Source organism: Misgurnus anguillicaudatus, chromosome 7 (genome assembly GCF_027580225.2).
Source record: "Misgurnus anguillicaudatus chromosome 7, ASM2758022v2, whole genome shotgun sequence".
NCBI classification, from domain to species: Eukaryota; Metazoa; Chordata; class Actinopteri; order Cypriniformes; family Cobitidae; genus Misgurnus; species Misgurnus anguillicaudatus.
Window position 1 is genome coordinate 35,866,059 of NC_073343.2, and position 17,391 is coordinate 35,883,449.

Consider the following 17,391-nt stretch of genomic DNA (forward strand, 5'->3'; position numbering starts at 1 on the left):
TAGTCTAGGACTAGTCCATCCCTGTGCAGGGAACCACCCCGTAAAGTATTTCTGAGGGAGGGGCTTCATAGGTCCAGGTCTGTTTTTATGAGGGTTCAGAATTAAGGTAAAATATTTGAAGAATAATACTCTTTTTAACGAAGCATAAACACAGTGTACCCCATAAACACAATCAAACCTTAGAAAACTCCCATCCCCCCAATATATATGTAATAAAAACCAACATTATCTATTATAACAAATGGCTCCAGAGGGCACCAGCGGACTCGCAAGTGTTATTTTTACTAATTAATTTCAATTTGTAATATTTGTCCAATTCTTTACAATAGAAATTATACAGCCACTTTAATACTTAATGAAGAACATGCAGACATGAAATCATATAAACGACGCGTCTCAGACTTTATACTGTATGAGTTCCCAAACGAACATTATTGGAAACCCAAACAAAAGAGCACACGCAGTCAAAGACAGAATATAATGGAGGTGCTGTAAAAGGTTTTGCCTCAAACTCAACTTTATGCTAATATCAGGTGACAGCATTTCATCTTGTGATGTTTTAATCTCACAGGTCTTTATATTTTAAAGCTATCAAATGTCCCTTTTCTTGCCTTTATTACACATAGTGTAACTTTTAGTGATGAATACCTTATAGAGGATGACGAGCAAAGCCTTGAGCCACATCTGTCTGATGTGAGGTTTGAGGGCCCACAGCGAGCAACGTGGAGGCTCCTGGAAGTTCGGCCTGAGCTGCGGACACGTGCAATATTTTAGGACCTGCACCACCAGCGGCAACAACTGCTTACCCAGACCGATGTTGTAGTCCATAACCTGAAGAAGAGGAATACAAACCAAACAAACCTTGAGATTCACACAAACGCTGGCGAGACGATCGTTGCGAACCAAACTCACCTGAGCGATTCCTGCAATGAAGGCGTTGAAGCAGGTGGAGGAACGCATTTTCTGAGGGGTGATCATGAAACATCCCATCTGTTGGTCGTATCCCAGCAGGACATAGAGATGGCGCTTGACTGTGTTAAAGGCTTTGGCGCTGCCGATGTCCGTCTCTGCGCTGCTTTTGTCTTTGGCCATGAACTTCATAAGCACCATGATTAGCTGGTGCACAGTCTGGTGGTCTATACCCGCATCTTCAGGCAGGAGATCTTTAATGATGGAGTCGTCTTCTGGAGAAGTGCTCTCACCTGCATGTGAGTAAAACACGTGATGTTTTCAGATTCTCATACAGAGATCACGAATTTATGTACCCTTTTATAAGCAGCATTAGCAGTGAACATAGTTCAGTATGAGAATTGTTCAATCATCTCATATATCCACACAGTGCGTGATTTTTAAATACAATAGAGAATTTTCACAAATGTGTGCTCCTTTTCTAAATGGGAATATCTCATTTCTTTTACCTGCGAGGACTTTTTCTAGCATATTTCCCAGTGTGGGTGCCGACTGCTCTTGTCTTGTGAATCTCAGAGCTAAATCCAAACAAGAACAAAGACTTAATGAATGCACAGACAAAACAATAATTCCACTGTGATTCACTAAATGACTGAGATGAGCTGTATATCGTTGATGGGACTGTCTATATGTAAAGGCTCGGGCATTAGAATCTACTCACACAGGTCACTGGTCTATAAACTGTGTGACATAAAGACAACACCAACACTTACGAAGTTTATTGCAGAGCGTTTCAGGGAGAGACAACGTCCGCTTGGACTCTGCCGAACCCTTGACACTGTCGCGTAAAGACCGGACGCTCTTCTGACGATTCCGGGCGAAACGAGCGCGTCTGATCTTCCACAGGGCGGCATCACTCAGGTTGGCAACATTTGTCCTCACTGCAGTGATGGCTTATGAAGGAAATCCAGATATTATGAATAGAGTATTCTTAACTTTATACACACTATAGTATAAAAAGGTTTCATTGTGGCTAAATCAGCACAGGGATCTTTCAAGACTAATGAGTAAGAGCACTGTTACAGACACTTATTGTCATCAAATATTTCCTTTGAAAGAAATGATTCCCAACTTCCTAGAAGTAGATGGAAATATATATCCAAATAAGCAAAGTGTAGCATACTTGTAACTGGCATCACGCAAAATGCTGCGTGTGACTTCCACACGAAGACTAGAGACAGTCATCTTAACACTATTTATTTATCAATTGGGTACATTTGTACATTTTGGGTACCTATGTAGGGTTTACCACTAGAGGTCACAAAACAATGACAAAGATGTAGCTTGATGAAGCTGTGAAGTATGAAACGATGGAAGCTGTAATCTTCACCTGAAATGTCAATGGTGATCAATCCAATGGGACCCATAAATCACGTTCATGGATAACGTAATGAAATAAAGATCTGTCAGGATCACTACCATCACAGATTATGAACAATAGCCATATTTAGGGTTGGTGGTACGAAACCGTTTCAAAACTCCACACAGCCTTGCCTAAATGCATATAACGGCATGATATTTGAATGACCCTAACACTGTAGATGGAGTGAACAGTACTGCTTTCGATTTGCTCTTGCAATAATTGCATAACACACATATGATTTCTTACACTACTCTGGTTTGAATCATAGCTGGAAACATTGGAGATTACTTATAGTGATACTGCAGCCATGATTTACTAACCCTCAAGTAATCCGAGATACACATGTCCATCATCTTTCAGACAAACACATGTGGAGTTATTTTAAAAAAAGTCCTTGCACTTCCAAGCTTATAAAAGGTAGAAAACAGGGATTAGGGAACAATTTTTTGACTTTAAACCTCAACAAATTACATTCATCCTTCACATGTGATTGTGTAATAACTAGCTTCTGGTAACGCCATCATTTAAAATATGGATCTTTTTCTTACACAATCACACCATTACCCACAGAAGACCTTTATTAACCCCTTGGAGCCGTGTGGATTACCTCTGTGAAGGATGAATTCAATTTATTTGGACATTATACAATAGAGGACAGATTTCAGGAGAAGTTTTGACAATATGAATTTAAATTGAAACATATAACACTGTGCTATTAGTTCTTGAATATTTTTAAGGACACTTATATTAGGCAAATCTTTACAAGACATATTAAAAATCTCAGGTGCGTCCAGAATGTGTCTGGGAAGCAGCGGCGGCTGGTGCTAAAAAAATTTTGGGGGGCGCATACAAACTCGAATTAAACTTTTAGGGGTGGTTTTCCGGACAGATATTATCTTAAGCCAGGACTAGACCTTAGTTTAATTAAGAAATATAACCAGTTTTAACAAACTTGCCTTTTCTAAAAACATCATATGCGTTAATTTTGAGGCAAAACAAAGGGCACTTATGTATTTTAAGATGTCAGTGCAAGATGATTTCAGTTTGGACAGTGCTTACATTTATTTTAGTCTAGGACTAGTCTAATCCATGTCCAGGAAACCACCCCTTACTGTAGTAATGCAGCCGTTTTTCAGGTGATGAATATCATTACTGCTTAGCTAAAATGCTGAAAATGTAACTGTTGAAGTCAACAAAATAATGAAATAATTTTACTATGAATGTGTAAATCCGACTATAATGTGGGTTTATTATTAGTAATGAACTAATCATGGTAATCATTCACACACACACACACACACACACACACACACACACACACACACACACACACACACACACACACACACACACACACACACACACACACACACACACACGAGTTTGCATAAGACTATTTCATTTGAAAATCCCATCATGGTCAATTATTCGTCAATGCATGTTTTAATGATAATAATTGTTTTCATTCACCTGTTCATTTCTAATCATGAACTTACAAGACGAGCATTCAAGTTCAAATGTGTTTGTTTATTTATTTGTAAAGAGAACAGATGAACAGCGTGCATCACTACATGTTTAACATCACATGAAACATGCAAACTTTATGCTGAATTTACCTCAGATAGACGACGTAGTTTTACTTTTATTCTGGAGATCGTGTGCTCTTACGCATCGCGATCTGACACACACACACACACACACACACACACACACACACACACACACACACACACACACACACACACACACAAACTCAGTTTTGATTTTTTTATATGAATTATAAAAAGACTAACAGTGAAATAGTATAACTAAACGATTTTATTTTGTATTAATTTGCATTATATATTTAACTTTTTTGTAACATGTTAAAGTAGCTTTCTTCTCTGCAGCGCCCCCTAGTGACCAGCCGCCACTGCTGGGAAGTCAAAATAACCCACAGATCATTTATCATAGCTTGTCAAAAATGGCACTATTTGGGTGAAAGCAAAAGCAAAGTGTTTTCGTATGTGCAAAACTTTAAACCCAAATGAGCTACAGATCCTCGCTCCTTCAATAAAATATTGTGCTTTTAAATAATGAACTGTTGAGAGTCAATTTAAAGGAAGGTACTTAAACTTGTGTGTATTTCTAAAAAAATGTGTCTTACTTTGTTTCACTGGGGGAAGTTGTTATTCTATTTTTAAATGCATTATGAACTGTGTAGTTTATTTCAAGTTTGCAGTCTATTTTTACTGGAGCATCTGCAAATGAATCACTCTTTTGAGTCGACTCTTCTCATACAACTGAGGCCTAAAAGGTTGAAGTGATTTGTTCAGTGTATTAACTTATAGAGTACAGAGGTACAACAAACCTTATGATGTTTATTACTGTACTACTCATTTGTTTAAGAGTCCTGCCTCATACAGCACACAAACACACATCACTCACTTGTAGGAAAAGGGAACTCTTTATTGCAGTCCAGGTGGAGCTGAGCCTCGAGCGACAGCGTCTCGAAGCGGTTGACGAAGAATTCCCAACTCAGAGCGGGAATCTCCTGTTTCAGGGAATGTAGCAGCAGCAGTTTGCTCAGAATTATGGGCCGGTCTCTGACCACCGTGTCAAACTGGAAATCCAGGCACAGACACAGCACCTTGTAGGAGACAAACGAAAAACACGTCTACCCTCTGCGTTCGTGGTGACATCATCAGTGTTGCGACGCATTCCTCACCTGCAGCGAGGGTCGTTTGATGGTGTCCAGCAGTAGTCGGGCTCTGGTGGCCACTGCGGGATTCACATCCTCAATGCTGGCCAAAAAGCAGCAGAATGCATGGGCCAGAGAATATTTAAGCAAGTGACTCTTTGTAACTGAACCGATATCCAGAAACCGGCACAGTACTGCCACCCTCTCCACTGCAAGAAACACCAGATTTTAACCCTTTTCTGACACTTCTAATAAAGCGATATCCCAAGTACCCATTAGTGAAAATTATACTAGTGGAAAAGAAACTCTTGATTTTCACCAGGAAAAATGACTACAGATGAAGGTTGAAATCTCTTTATCAACACATCATTGGTCACCGCAGCTCTTTTAATCTTCGTTATCACTGGCAGATTTTGTAAATGTGCGTTAAGTAAACATTCGCACAACAACGCTTCAGTGGATATAATAAATGTGTTGTGTTGCATGTGTTATAAACACAAGGGCCATCTGCCTACAGATTCTCTCTATCAATCACTATGAGTGGCTCAAACTAATCCCATAATTCCACATTTATCCAGTAGCCTCTGACTCGTGACGGTAGCACACAAAGGGGAGGAAATGTTGAGAGAAAGGTTGTAAGAATTGTGTGTGTGATCAGACCTGCTTCAAAGCGAATCTTCCAGTCTTTGCTGTTGAAGCTGCTGTCCACCAACCTCCAGAAAATATCAGCACCATTAGAGAGAGAAAGAGCATGAAGAAGCTGAGGTACAGCCAGAGACGCCAGCTGACAAATCTCAGACTTCAGCATGGACCACAAGCTGAACCCAGACAAACAAACAAACAAACAAACAAACAGATGAACAGGTGCTTGTATGACACAGGTACATTTAATTTTAGGTTCCAAGTAACAACTTTAATATCATTTTCATTTTAAATATGTAGAAATGTCTTTTTTGGGGGAAATGAGAAGATCAGAATCCTGGAGAATTGAAAATAGTGAACATTCAGTGCGTCATAAAGGTTCACCTGGGAATGAGCATTTTCTCCTGTAAGTAGGCCAGGAATTGTGGGTGATCTTTTCTGGCATGATACAGACATTCTCCATGTAAACACAGGATTTTCAGACAGCTCAGCATGTTGAAGAGAATGTCTGGCTCCTCAAACTTATTCATCTCCTGTAGGAAACCGCATATAAACATGAGCACAGCAGCACAACGCTGAACACAAGAATCTGTGCGTGCGTGCGTCTCACCTGCAGAATGGTGTAGAGAAGCTTCAGGTGTGCAGGCAGCTGCTGGTAGGAGAACTTCTTGTCCACACTGTTTTTTAACGCTATGGAAAAGAATGTTCATAATCAATTTTTTAAATATCACAGATGTGATTGATTCATTTAAACTATTAAATCCTTTTGATCAAAAACAGTTTGTCAGGCAATTTTTTTCACAATGACATGGTTTTATTTATAAATTAATAATTTTTTTTGCAATCATTCTATGACGATTAGTGCAACGACTGCTTGTGACCTCATTAAGAACTTATTTATATCAAAGGTTATAAGACACTTGTTTGTCTGCTGGCTTATAGAGACCCAACTGTTGTGGAAAAGGAGTCACATACGGTGGATTTCAGGTGAAGGATTGGAGCTGTCAGAGTTTTCTGCGTCTCCTTCGTCCGCTCCGTTCTCTGATTTGAGAGTGAATTCTGCCTGAGGAAAAACTAAACTGTCCTCCAAACACTCTGACGGCTCCTGTAAAAAAACAAAGTGCAGACTAAACACAGCCGTGTGTGTGTGATTTAGCTATAGTTTAGGAACAAATTTATTTCCAGCTTAATCTGGAAAGACTCTCAATCAGTAAGACGCAAGTAATCGCATGTGTTTGTGTCTTACCACCAGCCTTATCTCTTCGCGGGGTGTCAATCTCTCCAGCAGATCACAGGCCAGCTGGTAGCACAGGATACTGGACTGGCACAGGTTGCACTCCATTGGCTTCTCGTCTTTCTGACAGGTGTGTGAACCCCCCCAAGGTGCTTGCAACACACTGTTTATAATGGCCACAATATCCCGTCCTAGACTGCTCTCCAAACCCAGCAACACGACATCATCGTGGAGCTCCATCTACGCATGGGGACGCACTTTATATACCGTCACTTTTTACTGTTATACTCTGTTCAGATGTCAACATTTACACAAATGGTGGTGTCATCTCTCATAGTAATATAATATCCTTTACATCAGCTATAATTCCTTGCCAATTAAGGTATTAATACATGAAAGCAGAAATTAAGATTTGTGAGGTCTACAGTTGTTTAGATTGTCTCCAGTCAATCTTTACCCTAAACCTAAACATCTGTCGTCTGATTCAGTAACATATTTAATGGCTATGTTGGAAATCTTTTACCTGTTTAAGGATGAGGTCAAACATCAGAATGAAGCAGCCCAGGTTTATATCGTCATCATCACAATCGAGATCCAGAGCGCAGTTGCCTGCGGCGTGCCCGAGGTTCTTGAAGGGGCTGCAGTGTAGAGGACTGCGGAACGGACTGGGAAATGGACTCAGGTTATTGTGCTGCCCCCTTCTGCCGGGGTCTGACACTACACTCACCTACAGTGGAGACAAAACATGTCACTGTTTCAAGATGAACTTTTACATCAGCTTTCTTTCATTTATTGAAGTATTTTTACACTCTTAAAAATAAAGGTGCTTCACAATGCCATACAACCTTTTTGGCCGTAGGGTTCAATAAAAAACTTAACTGTGGGTTTACACCAGATGCGAGTTCAACGATTTGCGCGAGTAGATTACATACAAAGTCAATGCAACGATGTGTTCAGACGCGTCCTCGCGTGGGGTGATGCGAATGACTCGATATGGACGGCGCGTTTGCCGTGAAAACACGCGCATTTCGCCTCAAACGCGTCTTCACCCAAGTTGAAAATAATCAACTCGAGCAAAAAAATTCACATGACGCGAAGTTTAATCCCGCGAGTAATAGAGCGAGCAACACGATGCAATTGCACGCTTTGCATTTGGTGTAAACCCGCAGTAAGAAAGAAATGGCTCTTTCAAGAACCTTTGACTAAATTGTTCTTTGAGAAACAAAAATTTTTTTTTTCTATGGCAGGAGTATTCACTTAAACTTCATAGAGGTCAAGTTAATTTTCTGTACAATTAGAGCTCAGGTCAATCCTCTTATTATATACATAACCTGTCATCGACACGATAGAGATGAACGTCCAGACTTATAGGATACAATACTGGTAGGCATAATCATTTTACTCTGCTGTCTTTTCATTTTCTGCAGTATTGTAATGAAAGTATCAACTTATTTTAACTTACTCATGGTTTCTGCACTACTGTCCTAATCTTTTTCAGCATCTTTTACGTAGCGCGTCTTTAACAGGAGAGAAACAACGTGCCCCACTCTTCACTCTCAGAATTCGTAAACGAAGCGCATTTGGCGCTATATAAAAATATTAGAGCATATAAAAACGAAAGATCAACACCATAAATTAGTCAGTGTGCGGGTGTCCATTGTGTTGGGATGCAACTCATTTCAAACTCTAGAAAAGGAATTTTTTTTAATGATTGATTGTGTCTCGCGGCCCAGATCCGGACCACTGTCCGCCAACTGAATACCTCTGTTCTTTGGTAATGCTGTATGCTCCATTTAATAATACAGCACAGCACAATTTTAGAATAATATTAATTTTATATTTATAATTTTATAATATACTTTAAAAACCCCTGTTTTAGATGGATTTAATCAGAAAAAAGGGACAACTATGAAATACAATACATGAAATGACACGACCTCGTATTAACTTTCTTATCTGTCTAACAAAGATGCATCTGTAGGACTAGATTTAGCTGTCAGCTTGTTGCTATGAGTTTACTTTGTAATGATGTCCATTTAAACGTTTCTGCAACGTACGTCCATGTGGAGATGCTGAGCTTGTGTCTTACCCTCCTGGGTCCTGCATTTCCAGACAAGTCTGCAGCCCTCATCTTCCTCTGATTGGCCAGTTCCTTAAGTGAGTTTACACCATCAGAAAACATGCCAATAAGTAGCTGTAGAGGAACCACAATATCCAGCTGCGACAGGACCTGCACACAGAGCAACATTATTCATAGAGTAAAATCTGAAGCTCGGCTACACACCAAACATAAACGGAGCGATGCTAAGATATGTTTTCCTAATGTGTAATTCACATTTAATGTATTTGTTATCATTATGTGTGTTCTCTGGGAATCAAACCCACAACTTTTTGCGGCACTAATGTAATACTTTACCAGTTGAGCTATAGGAACACAGATTTCCCCAATAAATGAGAAAGAGCTTAGTACACATTATTAACAGATATTAGGAGGTACAATCATCATTATCAGGTGGTACATAACTTTTTCTCAGTGTTGGTAGCACCACTGTAGCTAAAGAACCCTGGACCCCCTGAAAAAATATAGATGTTGGCCCACCAATATCATATACTGTATAAGATATGAGTATGTAAGCCAGTGTGCAACCCGATAAAGATTTCTTACAAAATAACAAAATAGGTAACTTGAATAAATGCAAATATAGATTTTCACTTAACTCATTCCCCGCCATTGACGAGATATCTCGTCAATCAAGAGAAAACGCTTCCCCGCCATTGACGAGTATTTCCGTCTTTCCGCAATACCGCTATTATACACTAGGTGGCGCCCTTCCGCAACTTTTTAAACCCGGAAGTATTGCCCTATGGCAAGCTGCTGCATGTCTGTGTCTGTTTTAAAGATCGCTCTGAATGGGATCTCTATGAAAAGTCGGTCACAAAATTGGAATTATCTCAGCTTTTTGCTCAAAATGTGGTGTTTTTGCAGAAACCTACCCATATTCAAAAGCTGATTACAAAAAGAACTACTCAAGGTAGGATGAAACGTTTTTTTTTGTTTGAAAGCGGAGGGTCTGTTCTTTCATGTGGTATATTGTATGTTTATATATGTGAAGAAGAACATTTTCTGGAAGGCATTAAACATTTGTGAAAATCATGAAAAACGCTGGCGCTGGCTGGCAACTTTTTTAAAAAACGCTGGCGGTGAAAGAGTTAAAATCAGCCAAATGCAAAACTTGTATAAATATATTTGCATAAATGTTATATCAAGTCATAACTAATAAGAAATTGTTACATAATATGAATTTGGCAGGTGCTTTAAGCCAAGTGTGTGTCTGTTTATTTAACAGAGACTATAACAGCACAATAAGACTGCTATAATTTCAAGGAGCCGATGGTCTTCTAGCCAAAAGCTAATTTGCAGCCCCTGTCCCTGGTTAGGCTCTTAGAATACAATTAAAAATGACATAAAAATACGACAAAACAAACAACAAAATGTGTGTACGCTCTCACATGAAGCCACAGCAGAGCTTGCTCCTGTACGGATGCTGGATATCCAGTGAATCTACAGCTGATAAATCCAAACATCTCCTCCATGGAAAATGGCAGCGGACACAATTCAATGTCAAACATCTTACTGCAAAAACAATCAACAGAGAAAAACACAACAGATGCAACCTGACCACAAATACATGATTAATAAACAAGACAAAAGAATAAAGCTCAGCCTGCCTCCTCAGAGTCTTTCACTTCAGAAACATTAACCTTAACCAAACACTTACTCAACCCTTAACCCACTTTAAGATCACAAACCAATCTCTTTATCACTGAGTAGTAAGAATGGACACTTTTCACTGATAAACCCATTCATAAAAAAGCTCTTTATTGGAGATACCCAGAGGTGCGATGAACCAAACTGCAGGTTATCAGAAACCTTTAAAATAAGGACAACGACGTGACCGACTGGATCTGTGTCACTTAGTTCACCTGAGAACCTCACGAAACTCCTTCAGCTGATGGTCGGGAACTTCCGTGCGGATGGCCTCCAACCACTCGGGCATGAAACATTCCCACAGCGGCTGACTGATGACGTTATAGGGAATCAAGCAGAGGATGCGATTCAGTCCTTCCTTGAGTTGTGTCACTGTGCTGCAGGATTTATCCCAGTAACCGCCCACCTACAAACACGTCCAAACACAAGCGTGTCACTCGCAGTGTAGCACGTGAACCGTGAGTGGTTAACTATAGTTTACTTACCCGGGCGAACTCAACTGGTTTGGGCAGTAGACACATGACCATGACGTCAAAGCGCACGTCACAAACCGTCTTCAACCACTTCGTGACAAACTGAGGTTTGAGCTTTTCCACCAGGCTGCCCACCTCGTCGTCCATCATGTAGGCCGTGGAGTGAAACCACTGGAAGACCATACTGACCAATCGTGCCAGGCTCTCAGTTGGTGTATTTTCACTAGGTGTGCACAGACTCACCTGGTGAAGCATTGCAGTTTACTTGTTAGTTTATTAAATAAGAGAGTAATAGAAACATTGCTTTCATGAGACTGGAGCAAGGATAAAATAATCATCATTTTAAATTTCTGTTCACAATTTCAAATGTCAAATTTGCCCACAACATCACAAAGATAATGATTTCATCTTGTGAATAGAGCTCAGTTGCTCAGAGAGCCCTTAAGTAAATGAAGTCCCTGCTATATTTGTTTCATCACTAAGATTTGTGTTTAAATTAAGCTGCAAAAAATAAAATGTGCAGTTGAAGCATACTGTACAATCTCTGGCCGTGACAAAGAGTACTGCTTAAAATCCTTGGTACTTTAAAGGTTATGTAACATGTCTGAAGGTAACGAGCTGCTCACCAGAAACCAGATGCCAAACTGGCTGAGTAATCTCTGGTCATGTTGGTCATCTTCTTTGTTGTCAAACTCCAGGTTGTCTAAGGAATGATGGGATGTAGACAGACCCATCTGACGCCGTCGGTTCAGTTCAAACTCTCTCTGTTCCGCATGAATCTCTGCCTCTTTTAACAGACTGGGGCGACAGATGACAATGACTTGCATTGAGTTTTGCTTACTTTATATCCTTATTCACATTCATTGCAAAAAGGGGCCAAGAGACATAAGGTGTGTTTGGCTTCGTGCGGCGGTGTAGGAATCGGCAGGCAGATGACATCAGAGTACCACAAGAGCGATTCAAAAGCAGACTTTGTGTATGATGACTCATTTTCAAGGTGCTCTGATGCCATCCGGCTGTCGGTTCTTGCGGCGCCACATGAAGTCAAACACACTTGTACACTTTCTAAAGATCATTTGAACATGCTCACAGATGAGTGTTTCTTTGAATTGACTCACGTTCTAAAATAAATACACTGACAAATCTTTTACAGTTTTTCTTTTACTTGATAAGGATTAATTGTCTATCATGTGGGTGTTATAAGGTTTGAATGCAGCACCTGATCACAGCCTCCACAGTGCACACCAGCTCCTCTGCGCCGCACTCGCGTGTGTTGATGGGCGGGGGGGACGTCTGGTACAGATGAGTCTCTGCTGATGCCCCCACCTCGCTGCTGTGGTGGTTGACGTGGCAACGCTTGCAATAGCGCACAGGCCGGTTACCATGGCGACCACAGCAGCCAGCTGAAAAGCAGGTGACAACGGCCCGTCGGACATGAGAGCTGCAATTCTGACACCAAAGACACAGAGAGAGAGAGAGACGTGAATCTCCTTACTAAACTTTCTAATAATAAGGATAATCTGATTAATTAAATGAATGAATCTGATCAAAGAAATGAATTATTTACTCTGCCACTCCATATTAGATCTGCCCCTATACCTTATACACTTTTAAAACTTACATCCTTTGTGCAGCCTCTGCGAGTAAAGAGGTTTTAGTTTTTGTTTTTATTTTACTTTGTGCTCTTTTTATAATGTTTTTTTTATTTTTTACTATTTATTGATGTATTATGTATGGTTGTACAGCCCTTTGGTACAACATCTTGTTGTTAAAATAGTGCTTTAGAAATAAAATACTGCTACTAGTACTAATTGAAAATGCTAGACTCACAATATTAAGTTCAGTACAGAAGTACAAAAAAATTTAATTGTGTTTGTTGGAGAATGTTGGTAAATCTTTGGCTATAATATTCATGTTCTGGACAACGCAATCTCAGAAAGAAGTTAACATCATATCAATGTCATACTGACTTCAGTTCCACAACTGACTAATGTTTGCCATATTGCTTTTACATCTTTATTTGGCCTAATATACAAAAGTTATGCTGTTTTATAAATCGATATTTAAAAAAAAAACAATTACAATACCAAAAAAGCAAATATGCAAATAAAAGCAGTTTATATGAACTGCAAAACAAAACAAAAATCTGATAGCATGAATGTGTAATAGCAATGAGTTTTGTCTAGTGTTTTTAAGGTGCACCTTCATGAAGTTAAGCTTCCAATGACAAAACACATACAGACTGAACGTGCCACAGGGAAATGAATTAATGTCATGACGTACTACTGGAATCATTTTACAGCTCAGATGCATTTAGACATTCACAAGTATCACACATTTTATCTTCGATACCCTAAAGACATGGACGAACATGAGCAAACACACACACACACGACAACACAATGCTTACCTTCTTCTGACATATAGCAGAAATTTCAGCTGTGAAAATCAAATCAAGTGTAGGGTTTTGTTATAGTATAAGACAAGAAACACAGTAAAAAAATTCAAAAGACATTTGGCAGAGGAGCTCTGGGTGCAAATGATGCAAGATTGAATGACGCTCTGCTCATGAATTAATTTCTTTATCTCTGTCCATTATCTCTTGAATGCAGTGATGCCAAATTTCTTATGAAAGCACCATTATATAATTATACATATCTATACTTATTGTGTACATGCAATATGATTGACTAAGATCTAATTAGCTTTTATTATTACTGTCAAAATACTGAGTTTATTTAGTTGCTTATTCAAATGAAGTTTAAGGAGAAAAATGTTCCCTTATTATAATTATAAATTTTCTCATCAATCAAGAAAAAGCTTATAGACGGTTTCAGCAGTAACAACATAAACAAACGGCTTTCGTGAAACATATAACTTCCGGTTAACTCCGCTAAGAATCAATAACAACAGAGTCCTTTTAGAGCAGTGGTTCTCAAACTTTTTCAGCGTGCGGCCCCCCTATGTGTACGGTGCATTCCTTCGCGCCCCCCCCAAAGAAAATTTAGAATAAAAACAGTTCTAAAATTTAACATTTTAATTAAAGAAAACATGTTAATTTATACAATATATAACTTTATACAACACTATATAACTAACCCTAACCCTAACTTTATGCTAGTAAGTAAAATAAAGAACTACACTGAGCTAACATTACTGTGTAAAATGTGTACTATATAATCTAAACAATCTTAACAAAAGATCGGTTGCCAAACCTCCCATCACATAGCGGTAATCACTGATCGCCGTCTTCCCTAATCTTCAGGAAACCAAAACATTTGTTATTTTCAATGAGGTATTTGTTCAAGAGTTCAGTTTAGCAACTAGTCAGATCATTAAACAAACAGAGACTGGAAGTTAAGTTCTGCTCAGACGCGTAATCACATCACCGCACGTGCGTCTGATGAAACCGTCTATAATCAGGCTAATGACTGAATTATACTACATAACTTTTAAATCTGAATAGATTTTTAAACACTAGGCATTTTACACTTGATGACTTTGTAAATGTTTACAAAGAAAAGCTGGGCATGATACAATGACTACATGATACAAACAGACTTTTGACTTGTTCCTAACACAACAAACTCACACAGAATCACACGTCTCATTCACGCAGGAGTTATGGTTGATTGGTTAGCACATAGTCAATCTTATCTTATAGGTGGGATCAATCATGTCATGATTTTTGTGAAAAGTTTCAGCAATATGCATCTTTATTGTGTCATATTCGTTGTGAAAGAGTATTAAAGGAGACTTTTTAAGATGTCAAATAAATCTTGGTGTCCCCAAGCTCAAAATATACATATATTTCACCTTACAAAATAATAACAAAGTCGTCTAAACTACGACATAACACAAATGTAACTGTGGGAATGATGTTGATGGCTAAAATGAAAACGTTGGTATATTTTATCATCTGAAGTACAGTCACCCTTTGCTTAGAAACTGCAAAACCGTACTCGTGTCATTTGATCAAGAAGCTTTTTGAAGTTTCACTTTAGGATGATTTTTTAAGAAAATTGAAGGAGTTCACATTTAATCAGTTTTTTTAGTGCCAGCTTTTTCTTCAATATTCTGTCCATGTCATCCATTTAACAAAATTGTAGTTTCTAATAACCGAAATAAATCTGTTGACAATGCTATATTTAAGTCTACAAAAGTAATTTCAAGGATTTAACCATACACCTGTAGATGAAATAATTAAAATGTTAACTATGATCTTAAAAATCAAGTATTTCTACACTTTTGACTGGTAGTGTACATCTAACCCTAATTCTGGAAGGGGTTATGTGAAAACTAGAGTTGGTAAACACTGCACTAAAAGCATGCACACAGTTTTGTTTGGCTGTGTGTAATAGATTAATACGGTTTGAATGTTAAGAAAAGTTTGGAACTGAAATACAATTTTTTTTATTTCAGTCTTGTTCAATGACTTCGGTGTGTGTCTATGAACTCTTTGTGAACACATTTGATCCACTGACCTTGGGGCAAAAGGACATCAACGAGCCACTCAGCATGATCACTATGACAGAACACACAGAAAAACAAATTTACTTCATTAACCTAATGCTAGATATGGTACATTTTGTGAATGTCAGCTAAGCAGTGGGATTTTATTTTACAATTCAATTTATTGTTATCATAATTAATTCTAAATATATAGAATTAAGAGAGAGAGAGAGAGAGAGAGAGAGAGAGAGATTATCATTTTAAAAAACAATTGTATTAGCTGTTTTTTGATACTGGAAGATTTATAAATGCTATTTCATAAGACTTGGGCTTCTCCTTACAGCTACCAGCTGCCATCTTCAGTATCTACTGGCTTACAATGGGATCATATTCATAATATGCAGTGTGAACTACCCAGCAATCCTCTGACTGCACTCCTCACAGATGTATAAAGGAGGTGGTTTGTCACCCAGAGCAACCGAAAGCGTTGGATCAATACACATCTGAATGAAGAAAAGAGAAATAATCACATTCATACTGTCTAACTATTAGAAAATAACTGTCTGATAAAAACATAAGACAAGAACAGAAAGATTCTGTATCTCACCATAAATATATTCACATGTTAAAAATAAAATAATCTTTGATTTCTTTTGACTGCCTCACTATACTCGAGACAAAAACAAACAAACATACATTTTTAATATCAGACCAATATCATAAATTGCACTTGTTACCGTTTTAAACTTTTATTTAGATTTCAGCATGAAATGTATTGACGACGTGCATGCATGTTAAGGATGTCTGAAGCTGTATGTCATGTGGTATCATTTCCTTATTAGCTTCTAGATAATTGAGTTACAGGATGTTTCATCTTATGCTGCTTTTGTAATTGAGCAAACACTGGCAATTGGGGGAATTTTTGCTTTGCCCTCTGTAATTATGGCCCAAGCACTGAATATACAAACGGCAATATTCCTCTTTAGAGGCAATGTTGTAGTGCTATATAACTTTCTCAGTATGTTAAAAAAGACTTGAAAAAAAATATATAATGGTTTTACACTAAACCAAACTTTCAGAGTTTATTATAACAAACTTGAAACCCTTTCTGAAAAAGAAAATCAAAATAATCACCCATTTGAGCATAATTTCTTTTTACCCAAATCCTTTACCATAAAAACAGAAAGTTGTTGTTAAGTTATAGTCATATCACCACCTGCTACAAACGAGAACTGACATGTTTTACATTGTGTGCTGCTGAATTATGATGCTTTGCCATGAAACAGGTTACAAGTACATGTTAGGTACATTTCAATACAGATATATATACAGTGGCAAGAAAAAGTATGTGAACCCCTAGGAATGAACTGGTTTTCTGTTTTACATTGATTTGCCATAAAATGTTATCTGATCCTCATTCTAGGTAACGACAATAAACAAACACGATGTGCATAAGCTCATAAGACATGATTAATTCCAGTTTCTTGTGTCTTTTTTGGAAACACCCATTAAACATTCACAGTGCTGGAGGAAAATGTAAGTGAGCCCATGGACTAATTACTTTATTAAAAGCTTTTATGTCAGAAGCTGGCAAACTGGAGTCCAATTAATAAAATGAGTTTAAATGTGTGGTTTAGTTCAACTTTGATTGATATTAAGACACTCACACATTTTAAGATTGCTGTACTTAAGAAGCATCAGCTCTTCTGAACCATGCTCTTAATGAAGATATCTGATCAAGAGATGTTGCACTCCATAAGGCTGAAAAGGGATACAAAACAATCTCAAAATGTTTAGACCTTTATCTGT

General features: G+C 38.3%; 1 protein-coding gene across 2 annotated transcripts in view; it reads right to left on the reverse strand.

Moving 5' to 3' along the window:
* Nucleotides 1-17,391, reverse strand: part of unc79 (unc-79 homolog, NALCN channel complex subunit) — a 40,520-nt gene that overhangs the window by 10,788 nt on the left and 12,341 nt on the right. For both annotated transcript variants that reach the window (XM_055173185.2, XM_055173184.2), the window contains exons 9-29: nt 15,997-16,085; nt 15,615-15,655; nt 13,541-13,569; nt 12,350-12,579; nt 11,757-11,928; nt 11,143-11,373; nt 10,873-11,063; nt 10,399-10,522; nt 8,978-9,118; nt 7,412-7,615; nt 6,901-7,128; nt 6,630-6,759; nt 6,265-6,344; nt 6,039-6,187; nt 5,673-5,830; nt 5,040-5,221; nt 4,760-4,961; nt 1,683-1,862; nt 1,419-1,487; nt 913-1,202; nt 649-831 (exon numbers count right to left, since the gene is read on the reverse strand). In XM_055173185.2, coding sequence (XP_055029160.2) covers nt 649-831; nt 913-1,202; nt 1,419-1,487; nt 1,683-1,862; nt 4,760-4,961; nt 5,040-5,221; nt 5,673-5,830; nt 6,039-6,187; nt 6,265-6,344; nt 6,630-6,759; nt 6,901-7,128; nt 7,412-7,615; nt 8,978-9,118; nt 10,399-10,522; nt 10,873-11,063; nt 11,143-11,373; nt 11,757-11,928; nt 12,350-12,579; nt 13,541-13,569; nt 15,615-15,655; nt 15,997-16,085 — 3,303 coding nt within the window. The remainder of the gene's footprint in view (nt 1-648; nt 832-912; nt 1,203-1,418; nt 1,488-1,682; nt 1,863-4,759; nt 4,962-5,039; nt 5,222-5,672; nt 5,831-6,038; nt 6,188-6,264; nt 6,345-6,629; nt 6,760-6,900; nt 7,129-7,411; nt 7,616-8,977; nt 9,119-10,398; nt 10,523-10,872; nt 11,064-11,142; nt 11,374-11,756; nt 11,929-12,349; nt 12,580-13,540; nt 13,570-15,614; nt 15,656-15,996; nt 16,086-17,391) is intronic.